This window comes from Haemorhous mexicanus, chromosome 5 (assembly GCF_027477595.1).
Source record: "Haemorhous mexicanus isolate bHaeMex1 chromosome 5, bHaeMex1.pri, whole genome shotgun sequence".
In the NCBI taxonomy this organism is placed as follows: domain Eukaryota; kingdom Metazoa; phylum Chordata; class Aves; order Passeriformes; family Fringillidae; genus Haemorhous; species Haemorhous mexicanus.
The window spans coordinates 26,040,366-26,059,776 of NC_082345.1; the positions used below are offsets into that span (position 1 = coordinate 26,040,366).

At 50.5% G+C, this 19,411-nt stretch overlaps 1 protein-coding gene across 2 annotated transcripts; it reads right to left on the minus strand.

The window, feature by feature from the left end:
- Positions 1–1,448: 1,448 nt before the first annotated feature.
- CBX6 (chromobox 6) lies at positions 1,449–19,030 on the minus strand. 2 transcript variants are annotated; one of them, XM_059846462.1, is made up of 5 exons: positions 18,888–19,030; positions 18,686–18,729; positions 18,474–18,539; positions 18,196–18,262; positions 1,449–10,163 (listed from the first exon to the last, which is right to left on the minus strand). In XM_059846462.1, exons 1-5 carry the CDS (start codon positions 18,954–18,956, stop codon positions 9,246–9,248), a joined length of 1,164 nt encoding a protein of 387 aa, XP_059702445.1. In that variant the 5' UTR covers positions 18,957–19,030; the 3' UTR covers positions 1,449–9,245. The 2 variants fall into 2 exon arrangements, with proteins under 2 accessions (XP_059702445.1, XP_059702444.1); XM_059846461.1 differs by having other exon boundaries at positions 1,449–10,217.
- Positions 19,031–19,411: the final 381 nt, after the last annotated feature.

Here is a 19,411-nt window from a genome sequence, read left to right on the forward strand (position 1 = left end):
TGGGGTGAGGGAAGGGGGGACACTTTTTCTCAGGGGAGTGTAAGCTGATGCCTCTGAGGTGGGAGATTCCCTCCTCCCAGGTTATCACCCAGCACAGGAACATCCCCAGGGCCACCCTGAGGAGATCAAAGGGCTCCTCTGCCACTCACTCCATGGACTCAGCTCCACTATCTCCTTGCATGCTATGTAGAACCTGCAGATCCCCAGGATCTGAAGGCTCCTGGGGATCTGCAGGTTCTACACAGCATGGAAATCCTGGCTTCTTAGCCCTGCAGATGTGACTTACATCACCTTGCCCTGGTTACTGGGTCTGCCTGCACCAGGATGCTGCTGCAGGACCTCATTGGATTTGTTCTGTCAGGCTGGGGTCTGTCTCTCCAGCCTTCCTCCTGCTGCAGAAAGCATTGGGTAAGAGTTGGCATCATTTGGTGTTTTCAGATCCAGCCAAAAACGCACTGGCTTCTGGGCAAAACCAGGGGGCAAGGGAGGAGGGAGTGCCAGCTTTGCGAGTGTTTTGGCATGCAGAAGAGGCAAGGTGAGCCTGATGCCATAACATGAATGACACCTGGACTGTGCTTGGCTTGGGTGGGCAGCATTCCCTGCTGCCAGCCATGCCACCACTGGAGCAGGCCCTGCTGTGGCTTTCCAAAATTCAGACACTGCAGAAGTATCTCAAGGCAGCAACTTTGTCCAAGGAACAGCCCAATCTCCCCTCTGGGTAAGGCCTCATCACACGCTCCTGAAGGGCAGCCCCGAGGATGTTTTGGTTGGAGTTGTGCCCAGACACTGCCCTTTCCTAGCACCCAGAAGTGCTGCCTTCCTGCCCTTCTCTCCTGCCTGCGTGAAGGACCTCTCTGTCCAAAAGCAACTTGCTTGCCCCACCACATCTCCTACCACCAGCACTTCCCACCCAGAAGTTCAGCTGAGCCTTTTTATGCAGCTGCTACAGGCTGGAGAGTGATGGAGTCAGTCTGGGGCTTCAATTACACAGGGAGATTTTTCACCATATCTCTTAGATCAGCTTGAGAGAAAGTGCACTTAAGCACATGTTCTGGAGTTGGGAAAAGCCTAAAGCATTTTTCAGCCACCAAGTGCTAGGCTGTACCCTGATCTAATTTTATTATTAAAAGAAAAGGATGTGGGAGACCCATGGGAGACTCCAAAGCACTTGGGAAGAGGGTGCTCAGGTTCCACTTGCTACAGCTTGGCCTTTCCAAATGTTCCCTCTTCCCTTAACATTCTAGGGTACTCCTTTGTCATTTTTCAGAGCTTCTCTGTGTCCAGAAAAGTCCAAAGACCAAACCAAGGCTGATCTATGGTGCCCAAGAAAGGTGCAGGTGCTTGTGTTTGACTGCAGAGCTGATCTGTGCTGGCTCAGGGCAGGCATTTCCATAGCCCTCCTCCCAAGCTCCACACGTCACAGCCCACCCAAGGAAAACAACAACAGGTTTTGGAATGTAACAATTTATTGGGGTTAATTTTTTTGTTTTAATTTTTAACTCCCCATTTCTGGCATTGATACAATATTCAAGAGCAGCAGAAAGAACAAAATGTACAAGAATACAAGAGTAATTAGCACAACCCCCACCCCCAAACCTGGAGCAAACCAGTTTCTTGTAGGAAGCACCAAGGGAAGGAATGATTCAATCACCCTTCCAGTGGCTCTGCCTCCCACCCATCCACTCTAGACAGAGTTTAGCCAGCTGGGAACTGGATTAAAAAACAAAACAAAACTGAACAAACACTATATTTAAAATGAAAATTGCAAGACAAAAAAATAATATATAGATATACAATTCATCCGTGCACAATCCTTAAATGCTTTTTTTCTTCAAAATAAAAAAAATTACAAGATACATATTTAGGTTTATTTTAAATTAAAAAAAATTACCACCTTCACTGTGTATGCCAAGTGAGGGGAAATGAAGAGACAGATGGGTTGCACCAGATCTACCAGCACCTGGAGTTAGGGCTGACCTTCTCCAAGAGGAAGGAAGGGCTCTGATGCTGCCAAAGCTCAAGCACAGGCAGAATCTGAAGCACCCAAGTACCACAGAACACAGTGGGGTCACTCGCCTGCTCCAAGTTCAGTGTTTGCAGGAATCTGCAGCAATTGAGCCTAAGCTTGGCACGGGGGAAGGTGAAAGGAAGGAACAGATGAAACAGGCCCCTGTCCTCCACCACCAGCAGACAACTTTCTATGCAAAAAGAAAACAAACGGGGGGAAAAAAAAAATCCCAAAGCAGAGAGTCTCCTCTATTCTTAGGGAGAGTACAAGGCTTAATGGCACAGGGGAGAAGAGGAAGGAGGACAGCACACACTGAGTTGATTTGCTTGGGGGAGGTGCAGGCATGACAACTCTTTTCTAAAAAAAGTCATCACAACGATTAATTTTTTGTTCCGCTTGAGAACTTGACCTAAGATTCTGCCCCCGCTTTGCGGCTGGGGGCTGGAAGCAGCAGGCTCCCTCCAGGGCAGTTGAAGAGCAACCTACCTGTGCAAGAGCACCTACCAGCTGCGCTGCCCAGAGGAAAACCCTCAGTATCCCTAGAGAGCAGGGGCCAGCTGGGGGGGCTGCTAGAGAGCATGGGAAAGCCCCTTTAGTCCTACGAGGCCCTGAAGCCCCATGAAGTGCTTTGACCCACCCAGCCATGTTCCAGAGGTTTAATGTGAGCTCCAAGTGCTCAGCTGAACAAGGAATAAAGTAAAGAACCAGGGCCCTGCAATGGGAATGAACACTTTGCCTGCATGTCCCACCGTGTTCCCTTCCTCCCAGCAGACACATTTTCTGAAGCTGGCACCACTGACTGCACCTTGCTGCAGGTCTGTCACCTTACTTTCCCCTGTGCCACAGCACGCTGCTTGCTGCCCACTTCCCAGCTCCACCCAGCAGCCCAGGGGCACAGACGGCACCCTGCTCCTCCATCTGCCAGTGCCTGGAGGGTGTGGGCTCAAAGCACAGAGCTCAGCTGGGGTGGAAGGACCCTCACCCCAAGGACTGTGCTTTTGGATGGCCCTGGAATCATTGTTTCCCACCACAGAGAAGCTGGAATGCACAGAAGAGCTGCCAGAGGCAGCCAACCACCACAGGACTGTATCTCCCTTCACTCCTGGAGGGAGAAATTTACAGAAGAGAAGAAAGAACTCAGGGCCCTGCTGCATGCTTACAGGTGAGGCAGGTGGGACACAGGGCACCTCAGAATCACCACACAACACAGTGTGTTGGCTCCTGGTGCCAAGACTGACCCTGCACAGAAAAGGGTGCAAATACCTTCGACCGCATCCATCTGACACGGGGCAATGGCAAAATGTGAGAGGAGCAGAGGATGGAAAGGCAAAAGTGAGGATGGAGATAGACTCCAACATCTCCTGCCACCTACACCCCCAAAAAGAAACCATACACATTGCACTCTGGGGAAGGATCTCAAAAATAGAAGTTAAAAGAAAATAAAGACACTTATTTTCTCAACCTCAGAGCACTGGTAAAATAAAGATACTTCCTGGAGTTACCTGGGGAGGGAAGCACAGACAGGGAGCAGGGGATTTCTGAAGCAACACTGAGCACTCCATCTGTGCAAACACCTCAAGAGTTGGGCTGCCAGCACCCTCATCAGGATGGTCTCCTCCACCCCCATCCCCTTTGCATGAGGGAGACAGAGACACAGGGCAGTGACACAGCTGGCAGAAAAACCACGGCAAGCCAAGAAGGAACAGAACTTAGGAGGCACCAAATCCCTGACCCCAAATTAACCCTCTACAGCAGATTGCCTTCAGAGCGGAGATCAGGGAGGTTGCGCATGGGGTGGTGGGTGAGATGGGGAGAAAGGGGGGAAGGAGGCTTTTTATATTCATATATTTATATATAAGAAGTAAATAAGATCCCAGCTCTTGCGTGATTATTGGGCAATTGAAAAATGCAGCAAAAGCAAGCAACATTGGAGTAAAAGGATGTGCCAGGCAAGGAGGAAAAAGTCTTGTCAGAAGGTGGGGAAGGAAGCAAAAGGGAAAATAAGCATTTAGCCAAACACGCACTCTAGGTTTGTTACACCTCCCTGGGAAGAAAGACCTGCTCCTGAGCAGCCCTACTAATGCCATGGCCTGGGGTGGGCAGAAGTATGGGGAACTCAGGACACCATCCTTCAAGCATGGCAACCTCTTTCTGCCAGGAAGTCCCCAGGAAGGTGATAACCTCTAAACGCTGGGAGCTGCTGAAGCCTCCTCTACAAAGAGGGGCTGGAGAAGGGAGTGATATCCCTAGGAAGACTCAGCTCAGAGACAGCTCTTCCTGGTAAAAAGCATTATTGTGGTTTTGATATTTTTTTTCTTTTTTATTTGTTTATTTCACAAAATCTCCCTGGGTACTTCAGTAAGGGGAGACACAGAGAAATGCTCCCATTCTCTTTTGAAAACAGAATTTAAGCAGTGGCTCACCACAGCTGGGCCTGCTCACCACACTATTTCTGTTTTTCATCCCCAAAGGAGCTTGTATCTCATTAGCTTCATGCCCCTCCAGTCCCATGCTGCTCATTGAGACAGGAGGTTTCTGTTCCAAGTTGAAAGCCATGGGAAGCACCGACAGTTTGATGGGCAGAGAGAGAAGTTTCCAAGTGCAGTCCAGGCTATGGGGAGCATGGAGACATCAGTCATCTAGCACTGCAAAGCCACTGCAAAGGGCACCAGAGAAGTCCAGACAAGAAAAGCTGTTCAAGCGTCCCTGCCTACTATCTTCTGTTCAGACACCAACATCTGGTGGTTTCCCTGCAGTCACTCCCACGTGCCAGATGAACACAAGAGACATCTTGGACAGGGAAGCCAGCACACAAGAGCTGCCTCCTCGCTCTGAAGGAACGTTCAGGCAACTCTTCCCCACCATACCAAAGGAAGCTGGAGAAGAAGGCTGCCCTACCTGAATACAGTCCAGAGTGTTCCTCTCCCCTCTCCACCCCAAAAACTTCCAGCATTTGCTGGCCTTGAGAAGAAGGCACTCGTCCCTCAGCAACACAATCAGAGCACACAAGGCAGCACTCTCATCTGCCTCTAGAGATCTGGCCACTGTCAGAGAAGGGGTGCTGTAATACACAACAATGGGATTCAGTTTTCTGTCCTGATGTGGTGAATTCTATACAGAAAAATGTCACCCCCCACCTGTATTGGAAGGAGTTTAAGAAAACTTACAGAGGAGAGGCATATCTGCTTTCCAGGAAATAAGTCCACCATGATTAATTCTGCTTGGATACAGGGGATGGAAAAGAGACAGCAACTTGGCAGGAAAGGTACATGCCAACCCCAAACGTTAGCAGCTTGCTGTGCATGCAAAGTAAGTCAACTGTTTACATGTTAATGGCCTGATCCACATTCTGTCAGAACGTGACTGGCCATCTCTGAGGGCTGCTCAGCCAGAAAACCACTTGGAGACTCCACCTTAGCTCACAGGAGAGGTATGGGAGGGAAGGGAACTCACTCCAACACTTGGGAGGCAAGGACGGGAAAGGTTTGTAGACAGGGTTCCTCCAACATGCAACTTGCCTTTTCAGCTCAGAGATTGCTGCTTAGTCCTAGAATGCCTTTCCCTCCAGTTCAAGCAAGCCAAACACCATCCCAGACACACATGCTTCGATACTACAAAATACTCTTTTCTCTAAGGACCATCTAATACCACTACAGTTTGTGCAATCACTGCATTTATTATTCATTTTTAAACTCTCTCTCGCTCTCTCCCTGTAGAAATTTTTTTTAAAACTTTTCTTTTTTTATGCAAAACTAATCATTTCACTTTTTCCACTCCATCATAAAATCTCCTCTAAAAACACGACAACGAGAACAAACATGGCACAGACACAGAGAATATTTCCCTGTTTTTGTTGATTTTTTTTCCTAAGGGTTATGGGGAAAGGAAGGGGATACTTTCAAATAAACTCCTCCTTCAATTCCATGCCCATTTTAAAAGGTATGGATGAATTTTCTTTCCTATCTCCATTAGGGAGCAAGGGCAAAAATTCGGAAGGAGGAGCACAGCCCATGTGAATATGAAGGTAGGTTAGTCAGCCTCAAGTGTCTTGTCCACCTGAGGGAACTTGAGGCTACTGCTGCATTCAAGTTAGCAAATCTCTAACTCAAACCAGCGCGGGATCCTCATTTCGGATCCAGAGGTTCGGGGTTTGGTTCCCACCTGGTGACCCACCCAGGGAGGGATTTGTCACACAAGCAGGTGAGCTGTGTCTGCAAGCCGGATCATACTCCTTTCTTCCTCCACAAAGAGGATCTACCGCATGAGTTTCTCTGCTGCAACAAGTCCCCTCATCTCGTCACCGCAGGAAGAAGGTCCTAGTGGAGCATCCCTACAATGACCCACTGCTTTACTCTTCACAGACAGTTCCCTTGCTTGCCACTCTGGAGAAAGGCAAAACCCCTTCAATTAAACAATTCCTGCCCCTTGCCCCCAAAGAACACCATACAAGAGACACTGGGGAAAAGAATTCTGCCAAGCAACACATCTTGGCCAAAACACATCAAGAGTTTCCTATTCAAGTTCCCTTTTATCTCCCACTTAAACGCTTCAACACTTTTTTCAGAACCTTGATACCACAAAACAAAACACAGCACCACATACACACCAAACAGTAACTTAACAACCTAAAGTGACTGGCCAGTTTTCATCCACCCCATAAAGCAGCTCCTCTTATCTCACAGCCACAGATTAGTTCTTATTCAGAAGGGGAAGGAAAAAGAGAAGAATCTCCTCGCTATTTTCCTAAGAAAGAGCTTTTCCCTATGCCTACAAACTGCTCATCTTTGAAGCTGCAGTCAAATGGATAGGCTATGCTAACATAAGGGATCCCTGGGTCTGCCAGGCACAGGAAAGATGCGCAAAAGAAAACCCAAACCAAAGAAAAACAAAAACCAACACCCACAAAAATACAAGCAGGTATTAACACAGACACGCACACAAGTCCAACAAGTTATAGAAAGCCTTAGCTTGGTGAATGGATCAGGGAAGTCTCTGTCTCCCTGCCCCTAGCTTCAGCTGTGAATGAAAGCACATCCCCGAAGAGGCCACTAAGCTCTTTAACCAAGGAAAGAAAAAGAAAGAGGTGTACCAAGGGTGGTGCTAACAGCACCTGGAATCCCCCTCAGACTGTCTGTACAGACACCCAACCACAACTGGTGTGAATTCACTGTTTCCCACAGCTTGGAATGCCACCCACTGCAAGGCAAGGTTTGTGGGGAGGGCAGCAAAGATTTTATTACACCAACCCAGGCGCTGGAGGCAGGGAATAGACACGCTCTGGGCACAAAAGCCATAATTAAGGTCAGAAGCTGGTCTATCCCTCCACCACCCTGACAACGTCCCTTGGGCAGACAAATATTACTTCCCTCCCACAAACTGCCTCCCTTCTATCCTCAGATCACTAAAACCACAAAATCACTACTGCAGGAGAGCACTCCTCAGAGCCAGCAGCTCCTGAACATCCTTGTGTGAAAGCACCAGAGGGGCCAATTCCACTTGTGTTCACCTGCCCAGGACAGGCTTATAAGCAAATAAGCCCTGGCATGAGGAATTTTTTCCACCCTTTTCACCTCTGCAGCATGTTATGTAGAAGTGACACCCCTCTGCCCCATCCAGGGACAGGGCTGAGGGTGAGGCTCTTCCACCAGTTCATCAGCACCTCTTTTCCTTGCCTCTACAAGCTCAATCCTGTGCAAGTAGAGAAAGAAAGCAGAGGAAAGGAACGGCTTCTCACCGTGAAGCTTAGGACCCACACAGAGCTAGCCAGAAATGGCAGGCAAAAAATAGAGCTTATTTTGGATGTGAACAAAGCTGGTCAGGGAAAGAGGGAGCTGTGGAATAAACAGCAAGCTGTGGTCTTGCTCCCTCCTACTTGCTAGGGGTGAAGAGAAGGAATTTCTAGATCAGCTCACAGGAGCTTTAGGGGAAGAGATCCAGCGCACATGCATGCGATGTGAGAGAGACAGGTATTTCTTATGAGCACCTTTGGCTGACAGTTGTAAGGGCTGTTTCAGATGCTGAAAAGACAAAGGAGAAACCTCTTCCAGGCCACCGAGAGGGAGGGGAGAGCAGGAGGGGAACAACCGAGCAGGAGGGGCAAAAACAAGCAAGAACAACCAACCTGCCTTAGCATCGACCCCTCCTTCCTTTGGAAGGAGCAAGAGGAAGCAAAGAGGGCCGGGGGAAGCTTACGCACGGGGTGGGAGAGCAGCCTCACACGGCTGGGGCAGCGTCACGCTGCTGGCATCATCCTCCCACAGACTGAAGGATGGATGCACAGCCCACTCCCGCTTCTGCCATGGAAAGACCAGAGAAAGGCATTTCATGCCCCTCTCTCCCAAACAAGTGCAAGCGATGAACATCAGAAGGAAGATATGGGCTGGAAGCAGACTCCTCTTTTCTTCCCTTTCTCCTGAGGAGCTGAAGAGGTTGGAAGATGCAGGAGGAGGGATTGGGGCACCTGAAAGCACCCATACAACTGCCAAGGTAGCACCAATAGTAAAAGGAAAGGGGAAGCCAATATGAGGCATAGGCTGCATGGGGCACCCCCCCACCACCCCAGCTTTGTCTAAAGCACCTTCCAGGCATGACATTTAACCTGTCCTTCTCCCCCTCACTCTGAGGGCATCTGGATCAGCAACTGCCACAAGGACAGTAGAGCAGAGGGCAGATCCAGGCCACAGGCCAAGAGGGGAAGGATGGCAGTCATGGCAAGGGGGAAACAAGAATGGAAGAGTCTGCATGCACGTTGTGGGAGAAGATCTGGAGGACATGGGCAAGGGCTCCAATCCTCGTACATCCTCCCCTCAGAGGTTTGGAGCTCCTCTTCAGTTTTTGTCAAAGATAGAAGGGGAATGAGGAAGAGCAGCATCTTCCTCACCACCTGCACAGGCACACAGACACATGCTCACTCATCCCTCAGCCCCAAAGGCTCCACCGCCCGTTGGACAACACCACATTCAAGGACAAACAACCACTCCCCAGCCCCACCACAACCCTCCCTGCCTCCTCCTAGCAGTACCAACACCCAGGAACAGTGGGTGCTCCCATGCCCCCACTGACATGCTCCAGCCTCCAGGCAAGAGGAACTGGGCAGGAGGAAAGGAGGAGGAAGGGTGGCAGTGAGGGTATAGGGACAGCCAAGGGGAGAAGGAGAGAACTAAGGACAGCCATTCGCACCACGACTTCTCTTAGGTAGAGCTCCCCCCACACCCCTGGAGTGGGGGGACCTGGTTGCTCACTTGCTGCCTCCTCCACCACTGCCTGCTGCCACCTTCTCAAAATCCTCTGCATTGCAGAACTCCTTGATGGTTACAGTGAGGAGGTTGCTGGTGACATCTGTGACCACCACATTAGAGCAAGGGGACATCTCAGGACGCCAGTCGCCAGCCTCGTGCTCCGGGTCAGAAGAGGAGAGGGACAAGGAGGGAGTCTGCCCCCCACTGCACCCTCCCGAGGGAGAACGCTTGCTGGTGGCAGCAGACTCAGGTGGGATTGAGAGGTCGAGGACCTCCGACTCACGCCAGTCGGGGATGGCTGGGCTGAGGGTCTCAGGGAGTAGCTTTGGAGGGGAATCATCTGGGTCGGAGGAGGAGTGGGGAGCAGGTGATGGGCAGCCAGAGGAGCTGGAACTGGGGGCATCATAGGGGGTGGAGCCCATAATGAGCCCACAGGAGGCTGCCTGGGAGCCTTCGGCCTCCCCCTTGCCCTCCAGAGAGGGGGTAGGTGCAGCAGATGGCTTATTGTAGAGCGAAAAGGTGCCAAACTTCATGTGGCGGATCTGAGTGCGGAGGACGCTCTCGCTGAACTTTTTGCTCTTGCCAATGACACGGTTTCGGGAAGGGATCTTGGGCCGAGCCAGGCCCCCGGCCCCGTTGGCTGGCTTCCCACCTTTGTCAATGACTTTGAGATTGAGGATGATGCGGCTGCGTTTGGGCTCACGGGGTTTCACCTTACGGTTGATGATGCGGACGGTCTCCGAGAAGGGCGAGACAGGAGGACGAATGCCAGCCCCGGCACCCACGCTCCCGCCATTCTGGGGATCTGGACGGGGCAGGGGGCGCCGGGACATGCGGTGGCATCGCCGGATGTCTTTCTTGAGCCGGTGCACTGCGGCGCTGGAGTGGAGTTTGGGAGAGGAGGTACTGGAACCAGGCTTGACAGAAAAGTGTACATCCCCAATGTGGAGGGCCTCCGCTTGGGCCCGAGCCTGCGGTGGTGGGGAGAAAGAAAACAAACAGGGTCAGAGAAGCAGCCTAGCTGCAGCCAGATCTCCAGTCGGGCACTGCTCACTTCAGGCCAAGCCCTCACTGGCAGCACCATGACACATTTATACCCAACATCAATGACAAACACAGGTACACACCTACAAACTAATGATAGCTCCAGCACAGCCCCCAGACAGACATAGGACACTATCTATATCATTTTTGGGCAGCTGATGTCTCCCTAGGCCGTACCCCTGTTGACACATGCTTCCTCCAGGGAGAAACTGTGACTTCCCAGGCATATTTCAGAGTGAGAGTTAATGGTCTCCAAAGCCCCCCTTGGTTGTCATCAGTCAAAGTGCAGAACCCTCCACTATCAGCCAAAGAAACCAGCATCATCCTAGGCACTTGGGGCTGTCAGTACTGAGACAGCACCCAAACTTACAAAGGGATTGTACCAGGCTCTCTACAAATTGAACATGAGATAGGAGGGAAGAGGCAGAGTAATGCCTAATGAGAATTGCCTCTGAAAAGCGTGGTAGAAGGGGGTCTTGAGGAACAGAGATGGAGGCTGGTGAGAATGGTCTGATGGAGCTGTCTTCATTTAACACAAGAAATTTAGAGGTCTGATTTTTAACCAGGATCACATGGAAGTCATTCATTCTTACTGTGCTGTGAGAGCGAAGTCCAGCATTTAAAGCCAGAGATGAGGCCAGCTGGAATTCAAGTAAAATTTAACTGCACCTCCAAAGAAGAGATTGACTCATCCTTTTGAGCACCGCACTTGTCTGAAACCTAGCACTGGACCAGAGCAGGAATAGCACCTGTTCAACTGCTCTGTGCCAGCCTTACTCAAGAGCCAGGCCAGGGGAACAATATTTTTAAGCTCTTCTGGTGCCAAAAACTGCCCTGGTTCATGCAGCAGAGACAGGAACATTTTCTGGCAGCAGGAGCAAGTTTCATTGATAAGCTGATGCTGTATGACCTCTAGGCATGGAAACTCAGAGTCTATTCTTACATCACATCTCATCAGAGCACCGTTGATTGTATAGCTCATCCTTCCACCTGCACCCCAGTACTTGCCCAAGCCAGCCCCCTTCCATATTCCCGCTCAGCAGTGGTGACTTCAGGTAGAAGTCACGCAGCCCTGGAGGGGACAGGCGAGCCCCCAACCTGTGACTGCCCATCCCGCGAGCAGCTTTCCCCACCTCGTGGGCACAGAAAGAACTGCAGTGCTAGAAGACGACAGCTGCTTTTCCTCCCCAACTTTTCCATCCCGTTGCCCCTTGCACACGCCAAGATCGGGATGGCTTCTTGCCAGCTAAGAGCTTAGCACTCAACTCCATCTCCTTTGTCACCCTGCAGGCTGTGCCTCCTACCAGAGAAATGCCTGGGGAAAAAAATGTGCGCGTAAAGGCAGGGATCTAAAAGATCTAAGCGAGGGGCCCAGCCAGCCCCTGCACAAAAAGCTCGAAGTCCTGGCCCTACAGCTCCAGAGCTTTGCTGTTAGCCAGAGCCCCTCCTCTCCCACAGAGATACCCATGGGAACCACAGAAGATCCCGAATGAGCAGAGAATGGAGACGTGAAGACATTTTGTTCCTCTCTTGACTAACACTGGATGATCACAGCCTTCAATACTACTTGCATTCTGGCTTTAAAAGGACTGCAAAAATGAGGCCTCCTTCTCTGACTGTACAAGAAAACACAATCTGAAGGCTCATCCTGACTGGGGACCTAGACTCTGTGTTAGCCAACTGACAAAGAAACAGAGACAGGTTTGCCCAACCCCAAGGCAGGCACAGCCACTCTGCACATTAACAAACAGGGCTGTTCCCACCTAGCTAAAGGGAAGTGTTCCCAGCACACACAAACCCCAACATTTTTTCTGCTGCAGCAGAAAGCATCCTAATGTCCATCTAGTTACTCCATGCCCTAAACTGCTGAGAAAATAAGACACAGTTCCTGTCACAGGCATAGTACAGGCCTGAGCCCAGCAACAGCACCAGATAACTCCCTGCACCACACATCAACTCTCCCCCTCGCATCAATACACAGTACACAACTTGGAGACACTGCTGACCCGGTCAGGAGGTCACAGGCACAGGCAAATGCACATTTGGGCTACGCTTACTTCATCTCTTCATAGGTCCCTCTGAAGCAGGTGGCAGACACAAGGACAAGCTAAAGTTTGCTTTCTGACATTACATACCAGCACAGCCTGAATTAACAAATTTGTTCCTCTTCATCCTGCTCCACAAAACAGCCAGCCCTTCCAGCATTGCTGCTCTTGTGCTTTGGGTTTCTTACCAATTTACCACTGCTGAGCCAAGAGCAAAATGCAACACAATGTCCCATTCCAAAATACAAGACAGGGAAGCCAGGCAGAGGCTACAGACAGATGCATCACTGAAAATCCTTCTACAGCTTCAGTGGATGGACGCAGGTCTCTCAGGGTCTCTCCCACTGCCAACACTGCACATCTTTCAGATTAATTGCCTAGCCTGTAATCACACCTTCGAGTGAGGAGTTCTGTCCCCTCTGTGCCATTCTGCTCCAAGTCAAATCTAACTGCCACCTTCCACCAGCACCGCCTCCATCACCCAGGAGAGAAAGAAAGGCAGCTTCTCAGAAGTGTGGGGGAAGCAGTCACAAACACCCTCAGTTTCCTTACACACTCCAAAAACTCCTGAGCAAAGCTTCCTATCAGCCACATTAAACAAAGTGATAATGCTGGGATGGTTACTACCTGACCACTTCCACAGCCCTGTTGCTTTTACTTTCTCTTTCTGCACACATTAATCAGCTTCTGTCCTGTTTTCACAGAGAGATCTGTCATGGTTTTGTGCTTGCTCAGCAGCTACTGCAGAGCCCTGGTACATGGCCTGGACTTTTCCAGTGTGCCAGAACCAGTAGGTCTCATTTATGTGCCATTTATGTGCGTGTCCAGTTACTTCTGGGGCACTTTCTCAAGGCTGGGGCTGTTTCTAACTCATGTTTCAGCTATCTGCCTTTATTAAATTCCAGCTTCAGTAGTGTCCAGGTGGTCTACACACAGCATTGATACTTCGGTCAGATTATTAAGAGAGAGGGTTAAGTTAGGGCCCAACAGTCCTCCCCTGCTGCTACACTGCTATCCCCAGTGACCAGCTTCAATGCAAGTTCCAAAGAGCATTATGCAAATATTCAGCTTACCTTGAGATTGTTTTTCCAGGTAAGGTTTCAAGAAAAATCGTATCAGATGCTTTATCTAAGACCAGCCCCCAGGGCTTTCTCACTTGGGAAGCTCAGTATTCCTACCATAGGATCAGGTTTATTCAGGCATCACCTACATGCACTCGTCCCTTTACTGCAGAGGACAGCACAGAGGCTCTCCTTCCCCTGCTTCCAACTTAAGATTAACTAACTAGCTACCTTTGGTTTGGAGAAGACTCAACATTCAGTTTTATCTGCTGGAAATGCACTTCTCCCTGCTCTGGAACCATTCCTCGATCACATTCAAAAGCCGTATGAGGATAAGGTCTTTGAAAAACAAACCTGCTGAATCCTATCAGCTGTGTCACCACAGTTTACTCCTCGGCTCACAAGTTTTCCACATGGAAACCACCTCTCTAGGTTTTGCTGCTTTCACCAGCAGGATGTGCTCACTGCTGAAGAGGTACTCAGCATGTATATGAAGTAATTCACTCTCTGCTTACAGCTCAGCCTACATCAGGATGCAGTTTCTGGAAGCTTGCTGCAGTGCTCTGTCATGAGAGCAAGCCAATTGCTGGGATTGCTTCCCTTCCCCCTCTTCCCGTCTGGGATATGTATCACCTTTATTTATCTTGTACAGCTCCCCCTCACTGCCCCTGGGAACTAGTCTATCTCCCCCATTCCCTACTATTTCTGAATAAGTGTCCCTCGAGGCCCAGCAAGCATATTTGTTCATTCATTCCCTTAACGCACCAAGGCACACAAGCACGTACACAGACACGTGCTTAGAAAGGCCTCTCTTACCTGATTGGTATCAAAATCTCTATGATTTGGAAGAAAAAAACAAACCAAAGACCTCGTAAGGCAATGGATTTCTAGTGAATTATTTTAAAATCTCGCCAATTCCAGTAGTGCTGCTGCACCATAGTAGCGATACTCTCTCATAAATTACTGGCTCTTTATTCTCCACCTGCATTCCCACAGTCTTTGCTCCCAACAGCATTTGCAAGAGCTCTTCTTTCCCCTTTTTGGCTGCCATTCTGCCTTTTTATCACCCTCTTTCTTCTGCAGTCTTCCAAGTGACAAGGTAAAAGCAAGCCAGTTCATAGCACAGCTCTCCCAAGCAACACTGCCATAAACTAGAGTTTCCCTCAGGATTGGGAACAAAATGCCACAAAAGGGGAACAGTCTGTTTTCAAATTACTCAGGATAATTTACGAACAGGGAGGAGATCAAAAGAAACCTAATTCCAGCTTTGGAGTTCAAGAGAGGGCGAAAGGACAGAGCACCATGCTGCTCAGCCCCTTCTTCCCCCACTCTCCTACTAAGAATCCCTTTACCCTTGTTCTCCCTTACTTCTTCCTTCTCATTAACCTTCTTCACTCCTGTCACCTTAATATTTACAGCCACCCCAACTAGGGGTCTTTGCCAGCCACCCACTGAGCTTGCAGATCGGGCTCTGTCTCTGAATAGCATTTGCTAGACTTTATTAGATGAGTTGGTGAGGTTTGCATTCCACACAGCGGAGTGCCTAGAGAAAAAAGTGAAATAAAGAGCAAATCGAGCAGGAGAAAAAGAGGAAGATCACTACAGCATGTGCTATGTCTCTTTCTAACCTCACACCAGCATCTATGCTGAAGGGCCTGTCCTCAAGGATGACTTCTGCCAGACACCTGAAGAGCCTAACATACAGTGCTGCCCGTTTCAGACTAAGAACTTTGTTTCCCATCTGCTCAGCAAAGAGCTGCAGCACACCAGCAGCCTCCCAAGAATCACAGTCTCCTGCCAAGCCTGAACTCAGCTGTGGGAAAGTTTGCCCCTAGCATGCAAAGGATAAAGACCCATTTCCTGCCCAAAACTTTGCAGTTGAAGTTTGCAGGGGTCGCTTTCAACACCAGCCATCTTGATAGCGATATTACAAAGCCTGGACTGTGATGTGCCTCTGCAGTCTGATCGAAAGGGCAAGTGTTAGACAGCTCTCAGAAACAGGAGCCTGGCTTACAAAGGCAGCAGGTGGTCAAAGATGCAGCTTTTCAAAAGGCGTGGGCCACTAACCTGCTGGAATGCTTTCTGCAAATCCCCCTGGGTGCCTATCTGCAACTTTTGAGAACTAATCCCAGGATAAGCCTAGTCCCAACTGCAAGCTGAAACACCCACACAAGCCAAGGGGACTGAGTGGCATATCAGGGCACTTATTTTGAAGCCATTCTGGAGAATCAGAAGCCTAGGTTTAATCACCGATACACATGAAAAATTCTAGCAAGCCACCCAGTCAAGGGCAGACTACTCCATCAAAGCAGTCCTAGGCCAGATTTCTGCTTAAACATCATTGCATCCAGGCCTAATCTGTTCAGTTAACAGATCAAAAAGAATATTGTTCTAACTGCCAACTCCCAGTATTCCCTCTGGGATACAAGAATCAAATTTCTTCCCCTGCTTCTGAAATTTTCACTGGCAAGAGATTCTGCAGCTGAAAGAACTGAAAATACTGTTAGCAGTGCATGAGGCAGAACCCAATCCCACTCCTCCCTCAGCAGAACCAGTGCTGCAGGGCTAGAAGACGTCAAATGAGCATCTTCAGGGGTCAGAAAAACTGAGTTACAAACCATCTCACTGTCTCTGTCATAACTCTAGCTGCAGTTGTGTCGATTGTGGTTTGCCTGAACAGAGCTCAAACAAGTTCAGATGGGGCTGGCTCAGACAGAGTTACTTCTCGCTGCCTGGTCTGGGGTGTTATTTTTAGGGTAGGCTCCAAAGTCACAGAGGAACAGCAAGTCAGAGCACTAACAGTTCCACTAGCTCTGTTTCCCAGAGGTGCAAACCAAGCGGCAGTGGTAGTTCTCTGCCCTGCAAGCCTCTCCCACAATGTGGCACCAGTCTTCAGGAGAGCTGCTCCTGCTCCCTGTCACAAGTCATCTTCTACAAAGTACCAAGCCAGCTCTGCAAGCCTACAGGTTTCCATTACCATTTGAGGAGCTGGCAGAAGGAAGATGTGCCACAGAAACGTGTCACGGATGTGATTCAAAGGATGCTGCTGAATAATTCACGTTAAGTTTAGGGGAGTTTTAAAGGGTAAGGGGAAAAAGAGAAGCAATGAGTGGGTTTTGAGTTCGGGGGTTGGTTTTGGTTTTTTAAATGAGTGAGAATGAGTAATTTTTTTTTTAAATTAGTGATATGGCAATAGATATGGCCATATCACATTCAGAATCAAAAATAAAAGAAAGTGATTACACATAGCATAGTCACTGCTCTACAGCTCTGAACAGTGTCAGGTGTTACAAATACCAGTATTTTTTAGAGCAGGCGGAGGACTATTTCAAGCTGATGATTTTCCCTTCAAGTGTTCTTTTGCATTGTTGGAAATTTAAACACGAGAGTTACATTTAATGCATGACTGCCAGAAAGAGGAAAGCCAACTAGTCCGTGTTCCCTCAATACAGCATAAGAGGTAGTACATTATCAGGTATGTTTGTAATTCTCAGGCTACAGACACAGAACACTGTTAGCAGAAAAACAGGCGACCGGGGAGGACAGTTCCATCAGCAGGACTTCCCAAGGATTACCACGGTCCCCCGGGTTTCACACAGAGCATCAGAATACACCTGCTCCTGCATTTTTTCTGTGTGCTTCATTAAGCCCTCTCAAAGCAGAGAAGAGGTGACACCCTACCCCTCACTGTGCTTTCCGGTGCTCATGCAGTTAAAAGTGCTGTGCTGACTTGAGTAAAGCTCCTACTGCTGCCAGGCAAAGGGAAGTATTAACCTGTTTCACAGATGGGGAAACACACACAAAGCCTAAGTGACTTGCCCAAAGCCACAGGATGACTTGGTGATAGTGATGCCTTACTACAGGGTCCACACTGGCTGTTCCAGGGCTTCTTATCAGAATAAAACCAGGGGAACTCCAGACTTGCTCATCTCTCTAAACTGTACAAAGGAGTGTTCTTTCTATGCTCATAAGCCTGAGATTGTGACAGCTGGAGAGGAAGGGGAGGGAAGTAGACCAGGCATTTAATCTATAAACTAACAAATTCACAGAGCTCACATAACAGTCATGCAGCTACCAGAGCTCTTAATAAAAAAAAAAAAAAAGGTAAAAATACAGAGCGAGTAGGCCTGCACTAGGGACTACCTTCCTTGCTCTTTGCAAGCAAACAGAGATGCTACGACATCTTGCAGAGAAGCTGAGTCTATCAGAAAGGAACTGGAAACTTCAGCTGCCTTCCTAAACACTCCTCCTCCTCCCAGCCACCCCCCACCCTCTGCAAAAGCAAAACAAGCCTGCAGTTTACAGATCAAAGCATGAACCCTTCATGAAACTCCCGTGGAGCACCTACATCCTTAAATGCAATCAGAGGAGCACAAGTGGCAGTGGGATTCCCGCCTCTGCTGCCTGACCGCTCAGCATGCTGCTAAGTTGCAGGGCACGGGTTGGATGGAACAGCCTGCTGAAGGAAGAGGGAACAAGACTGGCTAGCTCTCCACTGCGGCAACAGAAGGCCATGAGAAGGAGAGGATATTGGAAAAAGAGACTGCAGGCTCACCACGCACATCTGCGTGTGCTGACCGTCCTGCTGAGGCACCCGTCGCACGCACACGCGCTCTCCCCTCACACGCTTCTGCGCCTCTGCCCACCCCCCCTTTCCTGTCGGGTTTTCCCCGCGCTCCCAGAGCCAGGCATCAGGCACAAGTCACTTGAAAGTCCAGTCCTTCCAAGGGCACGCACCAGCAAGGTTTGAGAGATTTTTTTTTTTTTTACTAGGCCTAAGTTACTTAATTAAGAGTTACCTTCAGCAGAAAAGTTTTAGGTTTGGGTCCTCTCTTCTTGGGCCCGTAAAGCTCACGTTCTCGTTCCCTTTAGGGAAGCAAATTTTTCAAGAAGTTAAAACTTTTCCCAAAGGGAAAAACAGAAGCATACAAGTTAAAGGGAAAAAAAAAAAAAAAAAAAAAAAAGGGAAAAAAAAACCCCAAAAAAGGAACGTCTGGACGCTGTTTCCCGCTCGCCCACCCAAAGTCAAACCTGCTGCTGCAGCCCCCCCAGCCCAGGGTGGGGGATGAACACTCACTTCTGCTCGAAGGCGGCGATGAGGCGGGAGTCCAGGATGTTCTCCTCGGGTTCCCAGGTGCTGTACCTGCCAGGGCGGGAACAGCGAGGGGACAGGCGAAGCGGTTAGCGCCCAAATCCCCCCGCAGCCGCGCACACAGATACCTCCCCCTCCATCCCACTCCGCCCCATCCCATGCCCCCCATCCCCGCAGCCCGGGCGGGATACACTCACTTGATGGCCCAGCCTTTCCATTTCACCAGGTACTCGATGCGCCCCTGCAACACACGGGGGAGAAGACGGGGGGGGAGGGGGGGGGAGTGTGAGGCGGGGGCCCGGCGGGCGGGCCAGCGGCGCGGCCGGGGCCCGGCAGCGAGGACCGAGGTGGGGGGGGGGGGGGGGGGGTCCCGCAGCCCCAGTGGGGGCGGCCCCTCACCTTTCGGATGCGGCGTTTGATGATGGACTCGGCGGCGAAGACGCGCTCCCCCACTGCAGACAGCTCCATCTTGCTGCTCCCCCTCGGCGGCGGCGGCGGCGGCGGCGCCCACAGCCCATAATAATCCCGCCCGCCCGCGCGCGTCGCCCCGCCCCCTGGCCCCAGCCCCGCCCTCCTCGTGCCGCCGCCGGCTCGCGCACGCCCGCGCGCCCCCTCCCGCCGCGGCCGCGCGTGACCCGCCCCCCCGTGGGTAAAGGCCCTTAAAGGGGCCGCGCCCCGGGCATCGCGGGGGGCGCGGAGCCCCGGGCCCGTGGCATGGCCGCGCAGCGGGGACAGGAGCGAACGGAAGGGAAGCGAATCCCGCCCGGGCAGATCCCCGGCATGGCGGCGGTATTGCCCCTTCCCGCCCGAACAGGGCCTTTTTTTCACTTAAAGCAATGGCGGCAGCCTCTTCTTCTCCCGCTGCAGATGCATCGTCACCCCCTCTCGCCGGCGAGGAAGCAGGCAGCCTTGAAGCACGTACC

Bases quoted from the DNA above. Each gene is read 5' to 3' on its own strand.
- CBX6 (XM_059846461.1), bottom strand. From the start codon at position 18,956: ATGGAGCTGTCTGCAGTGGGGGAGCGCGTCTTCGCCGCCGAGTCCATC. The intron at 18,730-18,887 runs GTGAGGGGCCGC...CGTGTGTTGCAG, and splicing joins TCAAACGCCGCATCCGAAAG to GGGCGCATCGAGTACCTGGT. The intron at 18,540-18,685 runs GTGAGTGTATCC...CCGCCCTGGCAG, and splicing joins TGGAAAGGCTGGGCCATCAA to GTACAGCACCTGGGAACCCG.